We start from the raw sequence: 18,505 nt of genomic DNA, 5'->3' as shown, positions 1-18,505 counted from the left end.
ATATAGAAGTCTGAAGACACATACTGACTGACTCAAGAACAGCTTCTTCCAAGCTGCCTTAAGACTTTTGGAATGGACCGACCTGGCATTAAGTTGATCTTTCTCTACAACCTAGCTGAGACTATAACACTACATTCTCCACTCTCTCCTTTCCTTCCCTATGTACAGTATGCTTGGTCTGTATAGCACGCAAAAAATAATATTTTTCACTGTATCCCAATACATGTGACAATAATAAATCAAATCAAAACAAATAGATTTAAAGTAAGGGGCAGGAAATTTTGGGGGGATTTGAGGAAAATCTCTCACCCAGAGGGTGGTGGGAATCTGGAACTCACTGGCTGAAAGGGTGGTAGAGATGGGAACCCTCACAACATTTAAGAAACATTTACATGAGCACCTGAAAATGGGATTAGAATAGATTAGATGCTGGATGACTGGGGCAGACACGATGGACGAGAGTCTCTTGCTGTGCTGTAAAATTCCATGACTTAACCAAGATGGGTTTCACTTGTGATCTCCACTGAGTGAAGGCTGCCAGGTCAGTGGCTGGGACATTATGTCTGGCCTGGGAGAAGAAAGGAAAAATTGTCAGACTGCCCACACGATCACCAGCGAAGTGTAAGCGTGTGGGTGAGTACACGACTGAGAATCCCAACCCCCGCACCACACACACAGACATGATGTATATATAAAGTCCCATAGACACTTAGCATCAACCTTTATAGAATCATAGAACACTCACAGAAGCCCTGTAGTGCAGAAGGAGCCCATCGAGCCTGCACTGACAACTATCTCACACAGGCCCTAACCCCTTAACCCCGTATTTACGATGCTAATCCCCCTGACACTAAGGGCCAAATTAGCATGGCCAATCAACCTAACCAGCACAGCTTTGGAGTATGGGAGGAAACTGGAGCACCCGGAAGAAACCCACGCAGACATGGGGAGATTGTACAAACTCCACACAGTCACCTGAATTGAACCAAGGTCCCTGGCGTTGTGAGGCAATGGTGCTAACCACTGTGCCACCATGCAGTCCTTCATACTTCAAGAACGGTTACTTGAGTGAGGTTATGGAGAGCATTATTGCAAAAGCACTGACCTGAACTAACCTGAGCAAGCTTATTTGAGTTGAAGTCAGAAACGGAGACGTGTGTACCAGGAGTTGATGCTTGGAGTACGTGTTTTGGCACAATTTAAAAGCAGCTCAAGATTATCCAAGACCAATATGTTTAATTGTCAGTGACAATCCTTCAGAAATGATAGTATGGTTCATGTTAGAATGACGAGTTTAAAGAAAGTATAAGCAAGAACATGATGGCATCAAAAATCTAAATGGGGTCATTCTCAGATCTTTTATTTCACATCCTGAGAAACTGTGTGTAAGCTTCCTTTTTTTCAAAATTGCATTGCATCGTGATCTCATTAATTACAATTCACGTGGATTCTAGTTTCTTCATAATCCTTTCATTTCAAAATGTCACTGACAACTTGTGGTTATCTACAGCTAAACTTCACACTGAGATGAGTTAATGACTACATCGGTTTTAGAATATGTGCATGAATAAAACATGTGGTTAAAGACTTTTAATAATTTTATTAATTGCCAGATTCAATGCTTAATTTAAAATTCCATGGAAGAGTTTCAGGGATTTGGTCTTATTTTCCTCCCCACAACCCTCCCTCAATTTTTTTTCCTGACACTGACTGGATCATGAATCTAGCTTGCCCTTGACACTCAAGAACCCATACTCCATTCGTCAGCCAAAATGTTGAAAGGCTCTTTGCCCATGAGGGAATTCACAGCCCAGGTCAATACTGTCTTCACCAGGTTTTTTTAAAAAAAATCATTTATGGGATGTGGGCGTTGCAATGACTTCAATCAGGCCATTGAGGTTGGCCTGTTGGAATATGAACTCCCTGATTAAGGAGTCAATTGATGGGCCAATCAGGGAGTCTTTTCCTTGTACTTAACTGGGTGTGTCAGTTCCTCTGGCACACCCAAAGGTAGACTGCTGGCACTCTGTACTGCTGTTGGAATTGTAAATAAAGGGATTTTCGTGAAGGGACTTCTGCCTCCGAAGACTTGTCATAGGCATATACCAGCAATCATTGCCCATCTCTAGTTGCCCTTGAAAAGGTGCTGGTGAGCTGCCTTCTTGAACCACTACTGGCCCTGAGTTGTAGGTACACTCCGTGCTATTAGGAAGGTAATTCCAGGATTTTGACCCAGCGACAGTGAAAGAATGGCAGTATATTTAGAAGTCAGGAAGATGAGTGACTTGGAGGGGAACTTTCAGGTGGTGTTGTCCCCAGGTATCTGCTGCTCTTGTCCTTCTCTATCGTAGTGGTTGTGGGGTTGGAAAGTGCTGCCAAATAAACCTTGGTGAGTTCTTGTAGTACGTCCTGTAGATGGTGTACACTGCTGCTACTGAGCATCGGTGGTGGAGGGATTGTGTGTTTGTGGAAGGGGTACCAATCAAGCGGGCTGCTTTGTCCTGGATGGTGTCAAGTTTCTTGAGTGTTGTTGAAGAATATTCCATGTCACTTCTGATGTGCCTTGTAGATAGGGACAGGCTGTGGGGAGTCAGGAGGGGAGTTACTCGCTGCAGGATTCTTCGCCTTTGACTTGCTCTGGAAGCCACAGTATTTATATGGTTAGTCCAGTTCAGTTCCTGGTCAATCATAACCCCCAAAATGTTGATAGTGGGAGATTCAGTGATGGTATGTTATTGAATGTCAAGGGCTGATGTTTGGATCCTCTCTTAGAACATTACAGCGCAGTACAGGCCCTTCGGCCCTCGATGTTGTGCCGACCTGTGAAACCAATCTAAAGCCCATCTAACCTACACTATTCCAATATCATCTATATGTTTATCCAATGACCATTTAAATGCCCTTAATGTTGACGGGTCCACTACTGTTGCAGGCAGGGCATTCCACGCCCTTACTACTCTCTGAATAAAGAACCTACCTCTGACATCTGTCCTATATCTATCACCCCTCAATTTAATGCTACGTCTCCTCATGCTAGCTATCACCATCCAAGGAAAAAGGCTCTCACTGTCCACCCTATCTAATCCTCTGATCATCTTGTATGCCTCTATTAAGTCACCTCTTAACCTTTTTCTCTCTAACGAAAACAACCTCAAGTCCCTCAGCCTTTCCTCATAAGACCTTCCTACCATACCAGGCAACGTCCTGGTAAATCTCCTCTGTACCCTTTCTAACGCTTCCACATCCTTCCTATAATGCGGTGACCAGAACTGTGCGCAATACTCCAAGTGCGGCCGCACCAGAGTTTTGTACAGCTGCAACATGACCTCATGGCTCCGAAACTCAATCCCTCTACCAATAAAAGCTAACACACCGTACGCCTTCTTAACAACCCTATCAACCTGGGTGCCAACTTTCAGGGATCTATGCACATGGGATGGATACAAAATCAGAGGAAATTGGGTGTAAGGGATCTCCACCTTGGAGGTGATCAATGCCTGGCACTTGTGAAGCGCGAATATTACTTGCCTTTTGTCAGCTCAAGCCTGAATATTGCCCAGGTCTTGCTGTATTTGGACATGGACTGCTTCAGTATCTGAGGAGTCACGAATGGTGCTGAACATCGTGCAGTCATCAGCAAACATCCCCATTTCTGACCTTATGATGGAAGGAAGGTCATTGATGAAGTAGCTGAAGATGGTTGGGCCTAGGACATTACCCTGAGGATCTCCTGCAGAGATGTCCTGGAGCTGAGGTGATTGCCCTCCAATCATTACAAACATCTTCCTTTGTGCCTGGTATGAATTACTCTAACCAGTGGAGGATTTTGCCCCAGATTCCCATTGACTCCAGTTTTGCTAGGATTCCTTGATACCATACTCGGTCAAACGTTGCCTTGATGTCAAGGGCAGTCACTCTCACCTCATCTCTGGCATTCAGCTTTTTTGTCTTTGTTTGAACAGAGGCTGTAATGCGGTCAAGAGCTAAGTGGCCCTGGAGGAACCCAAACTGAGCTTGATTGTGAACCCTTTGCCTTTTATGAATTGGAGCACCTGGAGGAAACCCACGCAGACACGGAAAATGTGCAGACTCTGCATAGAGAGCTACCCAAGCCGGGAAACCAACCTGGTCCCTGGCGCTGTGAGGCAGGCAGCAGTGCTAATTCAGAACAAATGAACCTCACCAAGAAATTGAGTTCAACTTATTTGCAATGGAAGACATTTAGACTTTTTAGTTGCAAATTTAGGAAGATTTCTTTTGATAATTCATTTCTTTTTTTAAACAACGAACAAAGAACAAAGAACAAAGAACAATACAGCACAGGAACAGGCCCTTCGGCCCTCCAAGCCCGCGCCGCTCCCCAGTCCAGGATTGAATCCTGAATCCAGGATCCCCACCCAATTTTCCAGCCTATCTACATACCAATATCCTATCCACCGAGCTGTCCCTCACAGCTACGATGCTTTGTTCATTACAACCTATTAACTTACCCCCACCCCCCCATTCCAGACCATGTGATCTCCAGGGAGAGGCGAAAACCCAGAGTGAAAAACCCCAGGGCCAATATGGGGAAAAAAAAATCTGGGAAATTCCTCTCCGACCCCCTGAGGCGATCGAAACGAGTCCAGGAGATCACAATGGCCCCGATCGGAAAATGCTTCCCAACCCTAGTCATTTCCACTTCCACGAACACCATATGAATCCCCTGCCCCCGAGACAGGTTCCCAACTATCCGCAGTATCACTCTGTACTGGCACCAGCAAGATGATCGTAGAATGAAGCCTTGAAACGAGAAACCAGGAACAATTAGCCCGCGCCGCTCCCTGGTCCAAACTAGATCACTCTTTTGTATCCCTCCATTCCCACTCCGTTCATATAGCTGTCTAGATAAGTCTTAAACGTTCCCAGTGTGTCCGCCTCCACCACCTTGCCCGGCAACACATTCCAGGCCCCCACGACCCTCTGTGTGAAATATGTCCTTCTGATATCTGTGTTAAACCTCCCCCCCTTCACCTTGAACCTATGACCCCTCGTGAACGTCACCACCGACCCGGGGAAAAGCTTCCCACCGTTCACCCTATCTATGCCTTTCATAATTTTATACACCTCTATTAAGTCTCCCCTCATCCTCCGTCTTTCCAAGGAGAACAACCCCAGTTTCCCCAATCTCTCCTCATAACCAAGCCCCTCCATACCAGGCAACATCCTGGTAAACCTCCTCTGTACTCTCTCCAAAGCCTCCACGTCCTTCTGGTAGTGTGGCGACCAGAACTGGACGCAGTATTCCAAATGCGGCCGAACCAACGTTCTATACATCTGCAACATCAGACCCCAACTTTTATACTCTATGCCCCGTCCTATAAAGGCAAGCATGCCATATGCCTTCTTCACCACCTTCTCCACCTGTGACGTCACCTTCAAAGATCTGTGGACTTGCACACCCAGGTCCCTCTGCGTCTCTACACCCTTTATGGTTCTTCCATTTATCGTGTAGCTCCTCCCTACATTATTCCCACCAAAATGCATCACTTCGCATTTATCAGGATTGAACTCCATCTGCCATTTCCTTGCCCAAATTTCCAGCCTATCTATATCCTTCTGTAGCCTCTGACAATGTTCCTCACTATCTGCAAGTCCTGCCAGTTTTGTGTCGTCCGCAAACTTACTGATCACCCCAGTTACTCCTTCTTCCAGATCATTTATATAAATCACAAACAGCAGAGGTCCCAATACAGAGCCCTGCGGTACACCACTAGTCACAGGCCTCCAGCCGGAAAAAGACCCTTCCACTACCACCCTCTGTCTTCTATGACCAAGCCAGTTCTCCACCCATCTAGCCACCTCCCCCTTTATCCCATGGGATCCAACCTTTTTCACTAGCCTACCATGAGGGACTTTGTCAAACGCTTTACTAAAGTCCATATAGACAACATCCACGGCCCTTCCTTCGTCAACCATTTTGGTCACTTCTTCAAAAAACACCACCAGGTTCGTGAGGCATGACCTCCCTCTCACAAAACCATGTTGACTATCGTTAATGAGTTTATTCCTTTCTAAATGCGCATACATCCTATCTTTAAGAATCTTCTCCAACAACTTCCCCACCACGGACGTCAAGCTCACCGGCCTATAATTACCCGGGTTATCCTTCCTACCCTTCTTAAATAACGGGACCACATTGGCTATCCTCCAATCCTCTGGGACCTCACCTGTGTCCAGTGACGAGACAAAGATTTGCGTCAGAGGCCCAACTATTTCACCTCTCGTCTCCCTGAGCAGCCTTGGATAGATTCCATCAGGCCCTGGGGATTTGTCAGTCTTTATACGAAGCACTTGTGTCTGCTTGTCCATTTGTACTGGTGAGTTTAAGCTCCATACACCTTGTTTATGTTGGCAATAGAAAGCTGAAGGAGCTCCAAGATTTACTCACATCAGTCTGACCTCCCAGGTAAAGATGTTGAATTCTAATGCACCGTTAAATGACACATGTGGTTTTCGAAGTGCTGACCGCACCATACAAAACTGGTAATAGACAAGGGGGAGGGAGGAAAGTTGCAAACTTGGTATGACCTCAAATATTGAAACTTCCACAGCATAAAGGTCATTTCACGTGCTACAAAGTACTTCCCTGGGAAGGGGAACTGCAAACTAGAGGGCATAGGTTTAGGGTGAGAGGGGAAAATTTAAAAGGAGCCTGAGGGGCAACTTCTTCACACAGAGGGTGATGCGTAAATGCAATGAGCTGCCAGAGAAAGTGGTTGAGGCAGGTACAATAGCAACATTTAAAAAGCATTTGGATAAGTACAGGGATGGGAAAGGATTAGAGGGATATGGGCCAAACATGGGCAATTGGGACCAGCTGGGAGGGCAGCATGGCCGTCATGGAGTGGTTGGGATGAAGGGCCTGTTTCCATGCTGTATTGCTCTATGACTCTGACTTTGTGAAGCAAGCTGCATCAGCTAGGAGCTCAACAACTTCAACAATACTGACATTGAAAGGTCTGCATTGTTTGAAACAATGATGCTTTTAAATAAATCAACGAGAAAGGCATGCTATGTACTACATTGCACTGAAGGAAAACGGGCCTCAAATAAATGGTCCTTTTCTTCAACATAGTCCTAATGCCAAGTTCCCTACATGTATTAGCAACTCCTGGCAAATTATATTCTCTTAAATTCATTATCTGTGCTATCTTTATATTATTATTTTGCCACGAGCTCTCAACCCTCAAGTCTCAGGTGAAAGACAAATTCACTGGATTGGCAGTGAAGATTGGCAGGCAGGGAGACTCAATTTGAGGTTACGTGTTCCATATCAACACCCATCTTCATCACCCAATAAATAGACTGCCCCAAGTGGCAGCACATTTGCAATGGTGGGAACATGACCTAAACTCTGAATGTTCTGGGCATCAAGACAGGACTTTTGGTTGATATCATCACACCAATGCATTGTGCATGTACAATGGCCAAAATGTCACAGCAGGTCTGTGCATGTTCATTTTACAGCTGATTTACACAGAGCCCAAACACATTATTTGGACAGAAGCAGATTTAGATCACTTTATCGAGGAGAGGGCAACATAGAAATGCATAAGAGTAGGCCATTCAGCCTCTCTAATCCATTCCACCACTCTTGTGATAGTCAATCTCTACCGTAATTCCATTTACAATAACTGCATTTCACCCCCATGCAGGACGAAAGCAGTTAAAATTTATTTACCTAATCGTGGAACAGAACAAGGCACAACAAAAAGGAAATAACAAGTGTAAGGCAAATCAGCCACCTCAAACTTCTTTGCTTCAACAAGTTCAGGCACAGCGCTCAGCTATTCTCAATGTGTCACATTTCAATCCAGGAGTGCAGGATCTTTAGGGAATCTCTGCAGCTGTGGACAGCTTCACCTCTTCTTTAAATAACAAGAGTCCTACCTGTCTGCATCTCCCAGGCCCACAGACGTATTACGCTGGACGTTCTCTCGCACGGCTGCCATCCCATCCGGCAAGCGGTTAAGCCGACGGGTATAAAGACCCAAACCACCATCCGTCATGTATCTGGAACAGAGAAGGAAATATACTGCTTTCAGTTGCGATAAACTACAACAGATCAGTGCAGCCAACTCAGTTCCCTGGAATAAGATCTTGGCGTGCTGTGAACATCATTAATTGGCAGGGCTCCACATTCCTTTTTATTTCAATGCGATAAGGAGCACATGTATTTGTTCATCTGGTGTTGCTTTCTTCTGAAATATGACTGCAACACTTCCAATAGTATTTTTATGGGGAAAAACATATTTACCGGCAATGACAAGCTGTCACCAGTATGCCTCAGTTCCACGAGAGGTCACAATGGAGCAACGGCAAGATCTCAAATTTTAACTACGTAACCTTTGCAGCTTTAAAAATATTCAATCTTCCTTTCGATATGCTATTTGGAAACAAGCTGAATACCAATTAGGGGAGAAGGACAGTAAAGAAAGCTACATTCCATACAGGTTATCAGCATACTATGGATATAACTGACCTTTACATCTCTATTTATCTGTTATTTATTTCATCTAATCTCAACACGTTTTAAATTCCTCACATTTCTTAATGGATTACCATATTTGCTTTAGCTTGACTAATTTCTCTCAGCGAATCATCTGTCTTTATCAGCACTGTTTCTCACACCCAATATTTTTCTGCTTTTAATAATCACAATTCAATTACCATTCCTCTCTGCTCTTTTTTTTCTGGCTACAGGATATTGCTTATGTTTCATCTGATGTCCTGCTCAGGATTTTTAATACACTGAATTCCTCCTCCAGAACTTTGTTTGCCATTCCTCATGTTGTCTCCGATCTCGCTCCCTACAGCTGACCTTCAAAAACAAATCTCTGATTGTATTCAACAACCCTTTGTAGCATTTTGAAAATGTTATCGGGCAATAAGCATCAAAAACATCCGTCTTATTTGCGAGCTCCTCCTCACAGCTGACACACTAAGCATGAAGCAAGCCACATAATCGACTCTCTCAGGCCTGCAAACACCAGTTATGAACAGATGTAACGACAAAGTCAAAATCCTCTCACATCTGCCAGTGCAAGAGAGTGTATGTGGGAATGGGTGTGATTCCAATGGAACACACATTTGGTCGTGTGTTGTTTTTAATATTGCCCTTGTTGGGAGGTTTTCACCAGTGGCTCCCATTGAGTTGCATTAAAAACACCAAGAGACGTAAAACTAGGCTTTGCAGTGGATTAGCACATTCACACTGTGCAATACTTGGGCAGTGAGAGCACCTCAAAAAGAGTAGTGAACAATTTGGATTTGTCTTGGTGTTGGAGATAGAGTGCCAATTATAATTTAAGAGAAGAAATGTTAGTAGGAGACATACCTTGGCAATGGTAGTTTGGATCTGAGTTGACCATCTGTGGCCGAATGCATTATGTCATACCGGATGTGGATAAGGCCTCAGTATGGCAGAGACGTTTGGTCTTCACACTTCTAATAAGGTTACAAGTGTAAAGTACATAGATATGTTGTGCAATAAAATGTAAACCAAAGCCTCCCGTCAAAGGTTTAGGGTGGTCATTGACATTCCTCTCAGGGCAAATGCATCTCAGCCTCCGATTGCTTGGATTTGGCAATTTAAGCAGGTGCAATACAGACAATCTCCCATCCTACACCATTTCGATCCAATACAATGGGAGGGACTTTCCAACCACACTCGCTTCAAAACCGGCAAATCCCGCCAGAGGCAAAGGGACCTTTGCACGGTCCGTTCCCTGCCCGCTACAATTCCTGTGGCAAGCGGAATGGAAAAATTCCCCCCAATAACTCTAGGTTTTAAAATTAACCAGGACTCTCTTCAACCCATGAACATATTGGCACAGTGGTTAGCACTGCTGCCTCACAGCACCCAGTGACCGGGTTCAATTCCCGCCTTGGATCACTGTGTGTGGAGTTTGCACATTCTCCCCGTGTCTGCGTGGGTTTCCTCCGGATGCTTCGGTTTCCTCCCACATTCCAAAGATGTGCTGGTGAGGTGGATTGGGCATGCTGAATTGCCCCTTAGTGTCAGGGGGATTAGCAGGATAAATGCATGAGGTTATGGTGATCGGGCCTGGGTGGGATTGTTGTCAGTGCAGGCTCAAATGACCTCCTTCTGCACTGTAGGGATTCTATGATATTGCAGACTTTTTTTTAAGTTCAAAACAAGCTGGAAGTAAAACTTTGTTCTAGTCGAGATTTCACGGAAAAACTAGCTGGGATTTTCTGTACCAGTAGAATGCTAATTTAAACTGGCAAGGGTCGGCAAAAGCTTGGAAAGGTGGGAAAGATCTGTGCAACCTGAGAGCCATCTGCCTGACTCCCAAGATTAAATCAATTTGAATATATTCAGAGGGTGCGAGTGTCATCTTCATCTCTCTGCAGAAGAATTGACTTTGGCAGGCTTCTCTCTGACTGGCTGCCTCTGGAGAGGCCAAACAAAATTTTAAAACAATTTTAATTCAAAAATCCTGCCTAAATCAATTGAATCAATCATCCTCTCATCAGCTGTACTAGCCGAGATGGCCTGTCCAATTTTAAGTAATACTTAAATCTCTGTTGAATATTAGAAATGTTCTGGCATTCTTCCAGTTATTACTATAGTATGGTGATAAGAAGTCCATCATACTCATCTTCGGAATACAACTGGTGACATTGGGGCAGATGTATTCAATAACCCCATTACCTCCAGATGAAATTCCTGGGATATTTCTGTGTTACTCAGCAGAAACGTCTTACTTGCACAGCACGCAAATGCCAGGCAATAGCTATTTTCCAAAGAGAGAGACACTCAATGGCATTGCATTGCACCAACAACATCCTGGGGGTTATCATCGACCAGCAACTGAACAGCGGCAGCCACGTAAATACTGTGGCTACAAGTGCGGGTCAGAGGCTGGGACTACTACCTCTGCCTCCCCGAAGCATGCCCACCATCCTCAAGGCACAGGTTAGTATGATAGAATACTCGCCACTTGCCTGTATGACGTTCTACACTATCCAGGTGAAAAGCTTGCTTGGTCAGCAGCCTACCCACCACCTTAGACATTCAATCTCTCCACCACTGTCGGTTTGTTTCGTGACCTCGGACTTTTGTATCTTCCGTTGGGAAAAAGATACAAAAGTCTGAGGTCACGTACCAACCGACTCAAGAACAGCTTCTTCCCTGCTGCCGTCAAGACTTTTGAATGGACCTACCTCGCATTAAGCTGATCTTTCTCTACACTCTAGCTATGACTGTAACACTACATTCTGCACCCTCTCCTTTGCTTCTCTATGAATGGTATGCTTTGTCTGTATAGTGCGCAAGAAACAATATTTTTTACTGTATACATGCGACAATAATAAATCAAATCAAAATCAAATACAGTGGCCTGCATTTGCCAGCGGCATCTTCCAGTCCTGCTGATGGCAATGACCTGCCACTGGCAAACCAATTTGACCCAGATAATAAACTGCCAGCACCAAAATGCAGTTGGCATAGGCAGCTGCGTGGGAGTGGACAGGCCATTATATTTTTAAGAATATACGAAAAGGGTGATGTGATAACCCCCATGACTTGCATAGGGAATCACTGATTGACCTCCCTGCAGAACTCGTTGAATATAAGCTCCCTGGGGATTGGTAATGACCGATCAGGTGGAGCTCGTATGCCGATCCCTATATAAAGCAGGCCCCTGAACGAGTCCATCATTCCACTGTCCCAGTTGGGATCTGTTGTGTTCACTACAGACTTGTGGTTTTTCCTTTACTTCATTTTCTGCACTGTTCCTTTACAGCCGACTCCTGGAGTTATTATAGGTGGCAAAAGGGTAGTAATCTTTGGGGGTGCCCTTTGTGCATCAGGCACTCCCCCAAACGATAGTAACACCTTATTTCCTACCCAACTGCTCTCCATAAATGGTGTCCACTTGTTTTGGTCTCCCCGACAAGAAGAAACATGCTTATGTCTACCCTGTCAAGTTCCTAAGTTTCAATAAGATCGCCGCTCACTCTTCTAGACTCCAATGGTAAAGGCCCAACCTGATCAACTTTTCTCTGCAGGACAGTTAGGTTAGGTGGATTAGCCATGCTAAATTTGTCCCTTAGTGTCAGGGGGATTAGCAGGATAAATACACGGGGTTACGGGGACAGGGCCTGGGTGGAATTTTTGTTGGTGCAGGCTCGATGGGCCAAGCAGCCTCCTTCTGCACTGTAGGAGTTCTATGATTCATCCCAGGAATGAGTTGAGTGAACCTTCTCTGAACTGCTTCTGAGGTAATTGTGTTACTGTGAACAGTATTCCATATCTGCCAAATTTCTGCCCACTCACTTAATCTGCCCAATTCTCTCTTCAGGCGTTTTAACCACCTCTTGACAATTTACTTTCCTACAATCGGCAAATTTAGCTACCATACTTTCTGTCCCTTCCTCCAAGTAGATTGTAAGTAGTTGAGGCTCAGCACTGATCCCTATGGCTCTCCACTAGTAACAGTTTGCCAATCTGAAAAAATTCACCTTCATCCCTACTCACTGCTTTCTGATAGCTAACCAATCCTTTACTAATGTTCATATGTTACTCCTGTGCCAAGGGCTCTTATTTTGTGTGGTAACTTTTGATGTGGCACCTTATCAAATATAAGGCAACTGTTTTGTCTTTCTGCATTCATTGAGTGTGTTGTCGGTATAGCACATAAATGTTACCAGAGAATTGTCAAAACCAAACAACTCCGTAGGGAAAAGGCATGGTTTCCAGGAATTGACTGCATGATGATGCACCAAATCAGTCAGCGTTTGCCATGTCAAGCAACCACAATGTCAAATCTTCATGATCCACTCATGAGCGGCACAGTGGTTAGCAGTGTTGCCTCACAGCGCCAGGGACCCGGGTTCGATTCCCAGCTGGGGTCACTGCCTATGTGGAGTTTGCACATTCTCCCCGTATCTGCGTGGGTTTCTTCTGGGTGCTCCGGCTTCCTCCCACATTCTGAAAGTCATGCTGGTTGGGTGCATTGACCCGAACAGGCGCCGGACTGTGGCGACTAGGGGAATTTCACAGTAACTTCATTGCAGTGTTAATGGAAGCCTTACTTCTGACTAATAAATAACCTTTCAACTTTTTTTAAAAAGTCCCCGTGCCTGCATGGGTTTCCTCCCACAAACCAAAGATGTGCTGGTTAGGTGGATTGGCCATGCTATATTGTCCCTTAGTGTCAGGGAGACTAGCAGGGTTATAGAGATGGGGCCTAGGTGGGCTTGTCGTCAGTTCAGGCTCAATGGGCCGAATGGCCTCCTCCTGCACTGTAGGGATTCAATGAAGTCTGACCCGTATGTAGGACCATAGATTGAGGGCAGTGCTGATTCCTCAGATCTGCACACTGGCAAACCCCTGCTGGTTTTCAACACTCGCTTCAGCAGCTTCTCAGTGTAAAGATAGTTACGTCTACTTCAACACAAACAGTCAAGTCACAAGCTTGACCAGCACGTGTCGAAGTAACAGTGGTGAGTTCAATAAACTTGCGGACTACTGGAGTTTCCTTCACTCAAAGAACAAAACAGCACAGGAACAGGCCCTTCGGCCCTCCAAGCCCGTGCCGCTCCATGGTCCAAACTAGACCATTCTTTTGTATCCCTCCATTCCCACTCCGTTCATATGGCTATCTAGATAAGTCTTAAACGTTCCCAGTGTGTCCGCCTCCACCACCTTGCCTGGCAGCGCATTCCAGGCCCCCACCACCCTCTGTGTAAAATATGTCCTTCTGATATCTGTGTTAAACTTCCCCCCCCCTTCACCTTGAACCTATGACCCCTCGTGAACGTCACCACCGACCTGGGGAAAAGCTTCCCACCATTCACCCTATCTATGCCTTTCATAATTTTATACACCTCTATTAAGTCTCCCCTCATCCTCCGTCTTTCCAGGGAGAACAACCCCAGTTTACCCAATCTCTCCTCATAACTAAGCCCCTCCATACCAGGCAACATCCTGGTAAACCTCCTCTGTACTCTCTCCAAAGCCTCCACGTCCTTCTGGTAGTGTGGCGACCAGAACTGGACGCAGTATTCCAAATGCGGCCGAACCAACGTTCTATACATCTGCAACATCTGACCCCAACTTTTATACTCTGTGCCCCGTCCTATAAAGGGAAGCATGCCATATGCCTTCTTCACCACCTTCTCCACCTGTGACGTCACCTTCAAAGATCTGTGGACTTGCACACCCAGGTCCCTCTGCGTATCTACACCCTTTATGGTTCTGCCATTTATCGTATAGCTCCTCCCTACATTATTTCTACCAAAATGCATCACTTCGCATTTATCAGGATTGAACTCCATCTGCCATTTCTCTGCCCAAATTTCCAGCCTATCTATATCTTTCTGTAGCCTCTGACAATATCCTAATTGAAAAAAGTCACACTCCATTGGCCAAGAGCTAATGGAGAATTCAAGAGATTTATGGAAAAAGGGACCCGGGTTCGATTCCCGGCTTGGGTCACTGTCTGTGCGGAGTCTGCACGCTCTCCCTGTGTCTGCGTGGGTTTCTTCTGGGTGCTCTGGTTTCCTCCCACAATCTGAAAGACGTGCTGGTTAGGTACATTGGCTATGCTAAGTTCTCCCTCAGTGTACCCGAACAGGCGCGATTAGGGGATTTTCATAGTAACTTCATTGCAGTGTTAATGTAAACCTACTTTTGACCCTAATAAAATAAAATAAAAAATAAATAAAATTAATGTAAAGCAAATCGTGGAAGCAAGAGTTGCACCACTTTCTTCAGAACAAAGAGGCTCCTCACTTGACTGTGGGGAAGCTTCCAGCTGCATCCTCCGCACACATCTTCCTGAGCCACCCCATGGAGTTAAAGATCAACATGTACATGAACACGATCGAAAGCAGAAGGATCAAATAAAAGTAAATGAGTGAAACATGAAAATCAAAGCTACTCCACTAAAGCCAGGAGATTTAAAGTGCTTGTAAAACGTGACAGTCATGTTGGAAAGTAAACAAACCCCGATGACATCTAACTGTTTGTAGTGACCAGCATAAAACGATCAAAGATCACTGTGTCATACGCAAAGCATGCTATTCTTTAAAGCACCAAAAACACCATTTGTAAACATTGAATCCGATTCGAACATTGACATCTCAAATGAAGGACAGGAGTTAAATGCGACCACGCCTGATTTCAGATGCTATCCAACTCATGAGAGAGAACATTCACCAGTTTAAAGTTTATTCATCAGTGTCACTAGTTGGTTTACATTAACACTGCAATCAAGTTACTGTGAAAATCCCCTATTCGCCAGACTCCTGCGCCTGTTCGGGTACACTGAGGAAGAATTTAGCATGGCTAATGCACCGAACCTGCACGTCTTTCGGACTGTGGGAGGAAACCAGAGCACCTGGAGGAAACCCATGCAGACACAGAGAGAAGGTGCAGACTCCGCACAGACAGTGACCCAGCTAGGAATCGAACTCAAGTCCTTGGTGCTGTGAGGCAGGAGTGCTAACCACTGTGCCACCGTGCTGCCCGATACATAAGTGATTATGTTACAAAGTGAACTATTTCCAGATGGTGAACAAATCTGTCATCTCGTTATAGATGACTGAGTGCATTGCTAAATTAACGGAAAGTTTGCACGTGCAATTGGTTACTGGTAAAACAGAATGTTCAAATTATGTTTAAGTTTATTGCTTACACTTCCGGAAACAAACTGATTGAAATATGCTATGCTTCTCATTTACTGAGAAGAGGAGGCATGTGGTGTATTGAAAATGGCATTGTGCATTTTGCCCAACCAAGTTTATGTACCAGCAGAGGGAGTTTAGAAGGAGAATAAAGGAATCCATGTTTTAACCTTTTGTGCAGTTTGGATTCTGAGAGCTACTTATTCAATCTTCATCAAGAACTTCACACACGTCATGGGTTCAAGATTCAGAAGCCAAAGTGCAAAGCAAGGCGGCAATGTTAAAGCTTAACAACACACATTCAGACAGAACTCAGACAGAAGGTACATGTATAAGTATGGCCTTTGTAAATCCAGGTCTTTCACAAAAGGAGCTGCTGGTCAGGAGTAAGTATACCGCATTCAACAAAATCCCATTGAGAGCCAATGGGGGCAATCTTACCAAAACAATTCTAAGTCCAGATCGAGCCTGAAAATGGGAGTTTCAGATCAATTTTCTTGGCGAGGCCACCAGTTGAAACTTACGGCACTCTGTGCAATAGAAACACCTCGATCTGTAGGGGGAATGGGCAGGGCCCAAATTGCCTGAAAACCAGCTGATAGCAGCAGAGAGCGCCAATTCACATGTGCAGGTTTCTATCTCAGAGCGCAGAGGCCTGTCACTGCCTCTCCTGCTCTCAGCTGACCTCCGTGGCCTAAACACGGCCCCCGCCCCACTACCACCAGGGCCCGTGGCTGATCACGAAGCCCTCCCCCCACCCAGAATGATTGCAAGCCCCCCTCTGCCCGGATAGATCACAGTCGAAACCACCAGCCATCTTCTGGTGGTTTCGACTGCTGTGGCAGAGTGTACAGCTGGCCCCCCTTCCTCCCCTGAATGGTCTTTCTGATTCAGGCCCTGCCCCCTCATTTGTCCTCATCCCTCAAGTCCTGCCCCCTTGGCATTGCCCAATGCCTGGCAGGTACTGCCAGTGTGCCAGGTTGGTGGTGTCAGGCTGGCACTGCCCAAGGGGCACCCTCCTTCCCTGACCGCCCAGAGTGGGCCTCAATGCCCTCCAGTTCTACCGATGAGGCCATCACGTCTGGTCCCCATTGATGGGGGACCAAAAGTGATCCTCGCCAGAGCGAACCTTCCCCTGTGAGGCCACAGAGCCCGGATAATTCTGTCCCAGGCTCACTAATTCTATGCAAATGATCAGGTAATTATTTTAAAATATATTCAGCCTCATGCCCTTTTTGGATATCCGATGCCGGTAAGACCGCAAGTCGAGAAATCAGGTGCGAACCTGATTTCTCGGTTTGCTTGTCATCTTATCGGTTTGCTCCGCCTATTGGCCGGCGGGGTGAGAAGGTCAGATCACGCCCACTGTATTTTTGTCCTATATCTGTAGCAAGAGTTGCATTTATTTAGCACTTTCACAAAAGCATTTACAGTTAAAGTAATTTTACAGTTGGTAATTTAGAAAACAGGGCAGCCAATTTCTGCACAGCAAGCTCTTACAAGCAGCAACATGATCCTGACCAGACAATCTGTATTGTGACGTTGAATGAGGGACAAATATTGGCCAGGACACTGAGATAACTCAGCTGTTCTTCTATGAAATAATGCCATGGGATCTCTTGCAGCCAACTGACGTAGGCAGATGTGGCCTTCGTTTAACACTTCATCTGAAAGAGAGTACGTCTTTGACAATGCAGTCCAACACTACTCTGGTGCGTCAGCCGAGATGTTTGTGCTCTAGCCCTTGAGTGGAACTCAAACCCAGAACCTCGTGACTCAGAGGCCAGATATGCAATCCGCTGAACCACAACTGATGCTACATTAGTGGGTAACCTTGTGGACCTTCCATTTTTATTGCTGTCATGTCCATCAGACATGAAAAAGATAATAAACTGTTTAAATCAAACCTTACTTTTTGCTCATTTAAAAATGGATTTGGCCGGACTAAAAACATGGCTGCTACAAGTCACATGATTTACAAGTTAACTTCAGTTCTGGAAGCTACCAACAGTAATTACAGGACAAAACACCACCCTCACCCTCATGGAATCTCACACTTATCATTCTGTGGATCGATTATAATCAATGAAATAAGGGAGCAGCAGATGTCTGTCTCCCCAGCCTCGAGTTACAACAAAGGGAAAGAGCCGTCAAAACCTGTTATGCCTGCAGAGGTGCTAATAGCCACCATCTCAGAAGGTTAAAGTACGGATTTTGAACTGACATACAAACCGATTGTTAACCTGAAACCAACATATCAATGGGTAACGCCACATGATCCAAGTACCTTTGGCCTTTGGAAAGTTTTAATGTTACACTCCTGGACTTATGGGGCAGACTAGTGTTAACACATAGCCTGTTAACATCAAAGCAGACTCCAAGCTGACAACAAAGCCTGCCTCAAGTCTAAACCTCCTCAAAGCTTGGTTCTCTGGAAGGTTCCTGGAAGGTTCCCCATCTGCTGTGTCATCACCAACTGCAAAGAATTTGGCAACTCCTGCTTTCAGCTGGTTGAACCCGCCTAACTCCTACACACAACAATCCTCACCGGGCTTGGACATTCATGTAAATTAATATCCATATCTTTGTTTTTTAATTTCATATTATTCATCTCCTTCCAGTGTGTGTGGGTGGGGGGGGGGGGGGGGGGGGGTTCGAATGTATGAATAAACAATACTTCCGACTTAACCCTAAAGACAGTTTGTTGAGTGATTTTAAAATTGATTTCACAAACAGAGTTTGGGGAAACACTCCATAGCCTATTTCAAAAATTAAAACTTCTCTGCTTATGGGTAACCAAAGACCA

At 45.2% G+C, this 18,505-nt stretch overlaps 1 protein-coding gene across 1 annotated transcript in view; it reads right to left on the bottom strand.

Moving 5' to 3' along the window:
* The window catches only part of nav2a (neuron navigator 2a), a 385,063-nt gene that overhangs the window by 195,005 nt on the left and 171,553 nt on the right, over positions 1 to 18,505 (bottom strand). The window contains exon 12 of the mRNA XM_078220996.1: positions 7,933 to 8,055. Within this exon, the coding sequence (XP_078077122.1) occupies positions 7,933 to 8,055 (123 nt within the window). The remainder of the gene's footprint in view (positions 1 to 7,932; positions 8,056 to 18,505) is intronic.

The sequence above is a fragment of the Mustelus asterias genome, chromosome 9, assembly GCF_964213995.1.
Source record: "Mustelus asterias chromosome 9, sMusAst1.hap1.1, whole genome shotgun sequence".
NCBI classification, from domain to species: domain Eukaryota; kingdom Metazoa; phylum Chordata; class Chondrichthyes; order Carcharhiniformes; family Triakidae; genus Mustelus; species Mustelus asterias.
The sequence above is the reverse complement of the archived record's forward strand: the minus strand, read 5'-3'. Positions and strand labels throughout refer to the sequence as shown.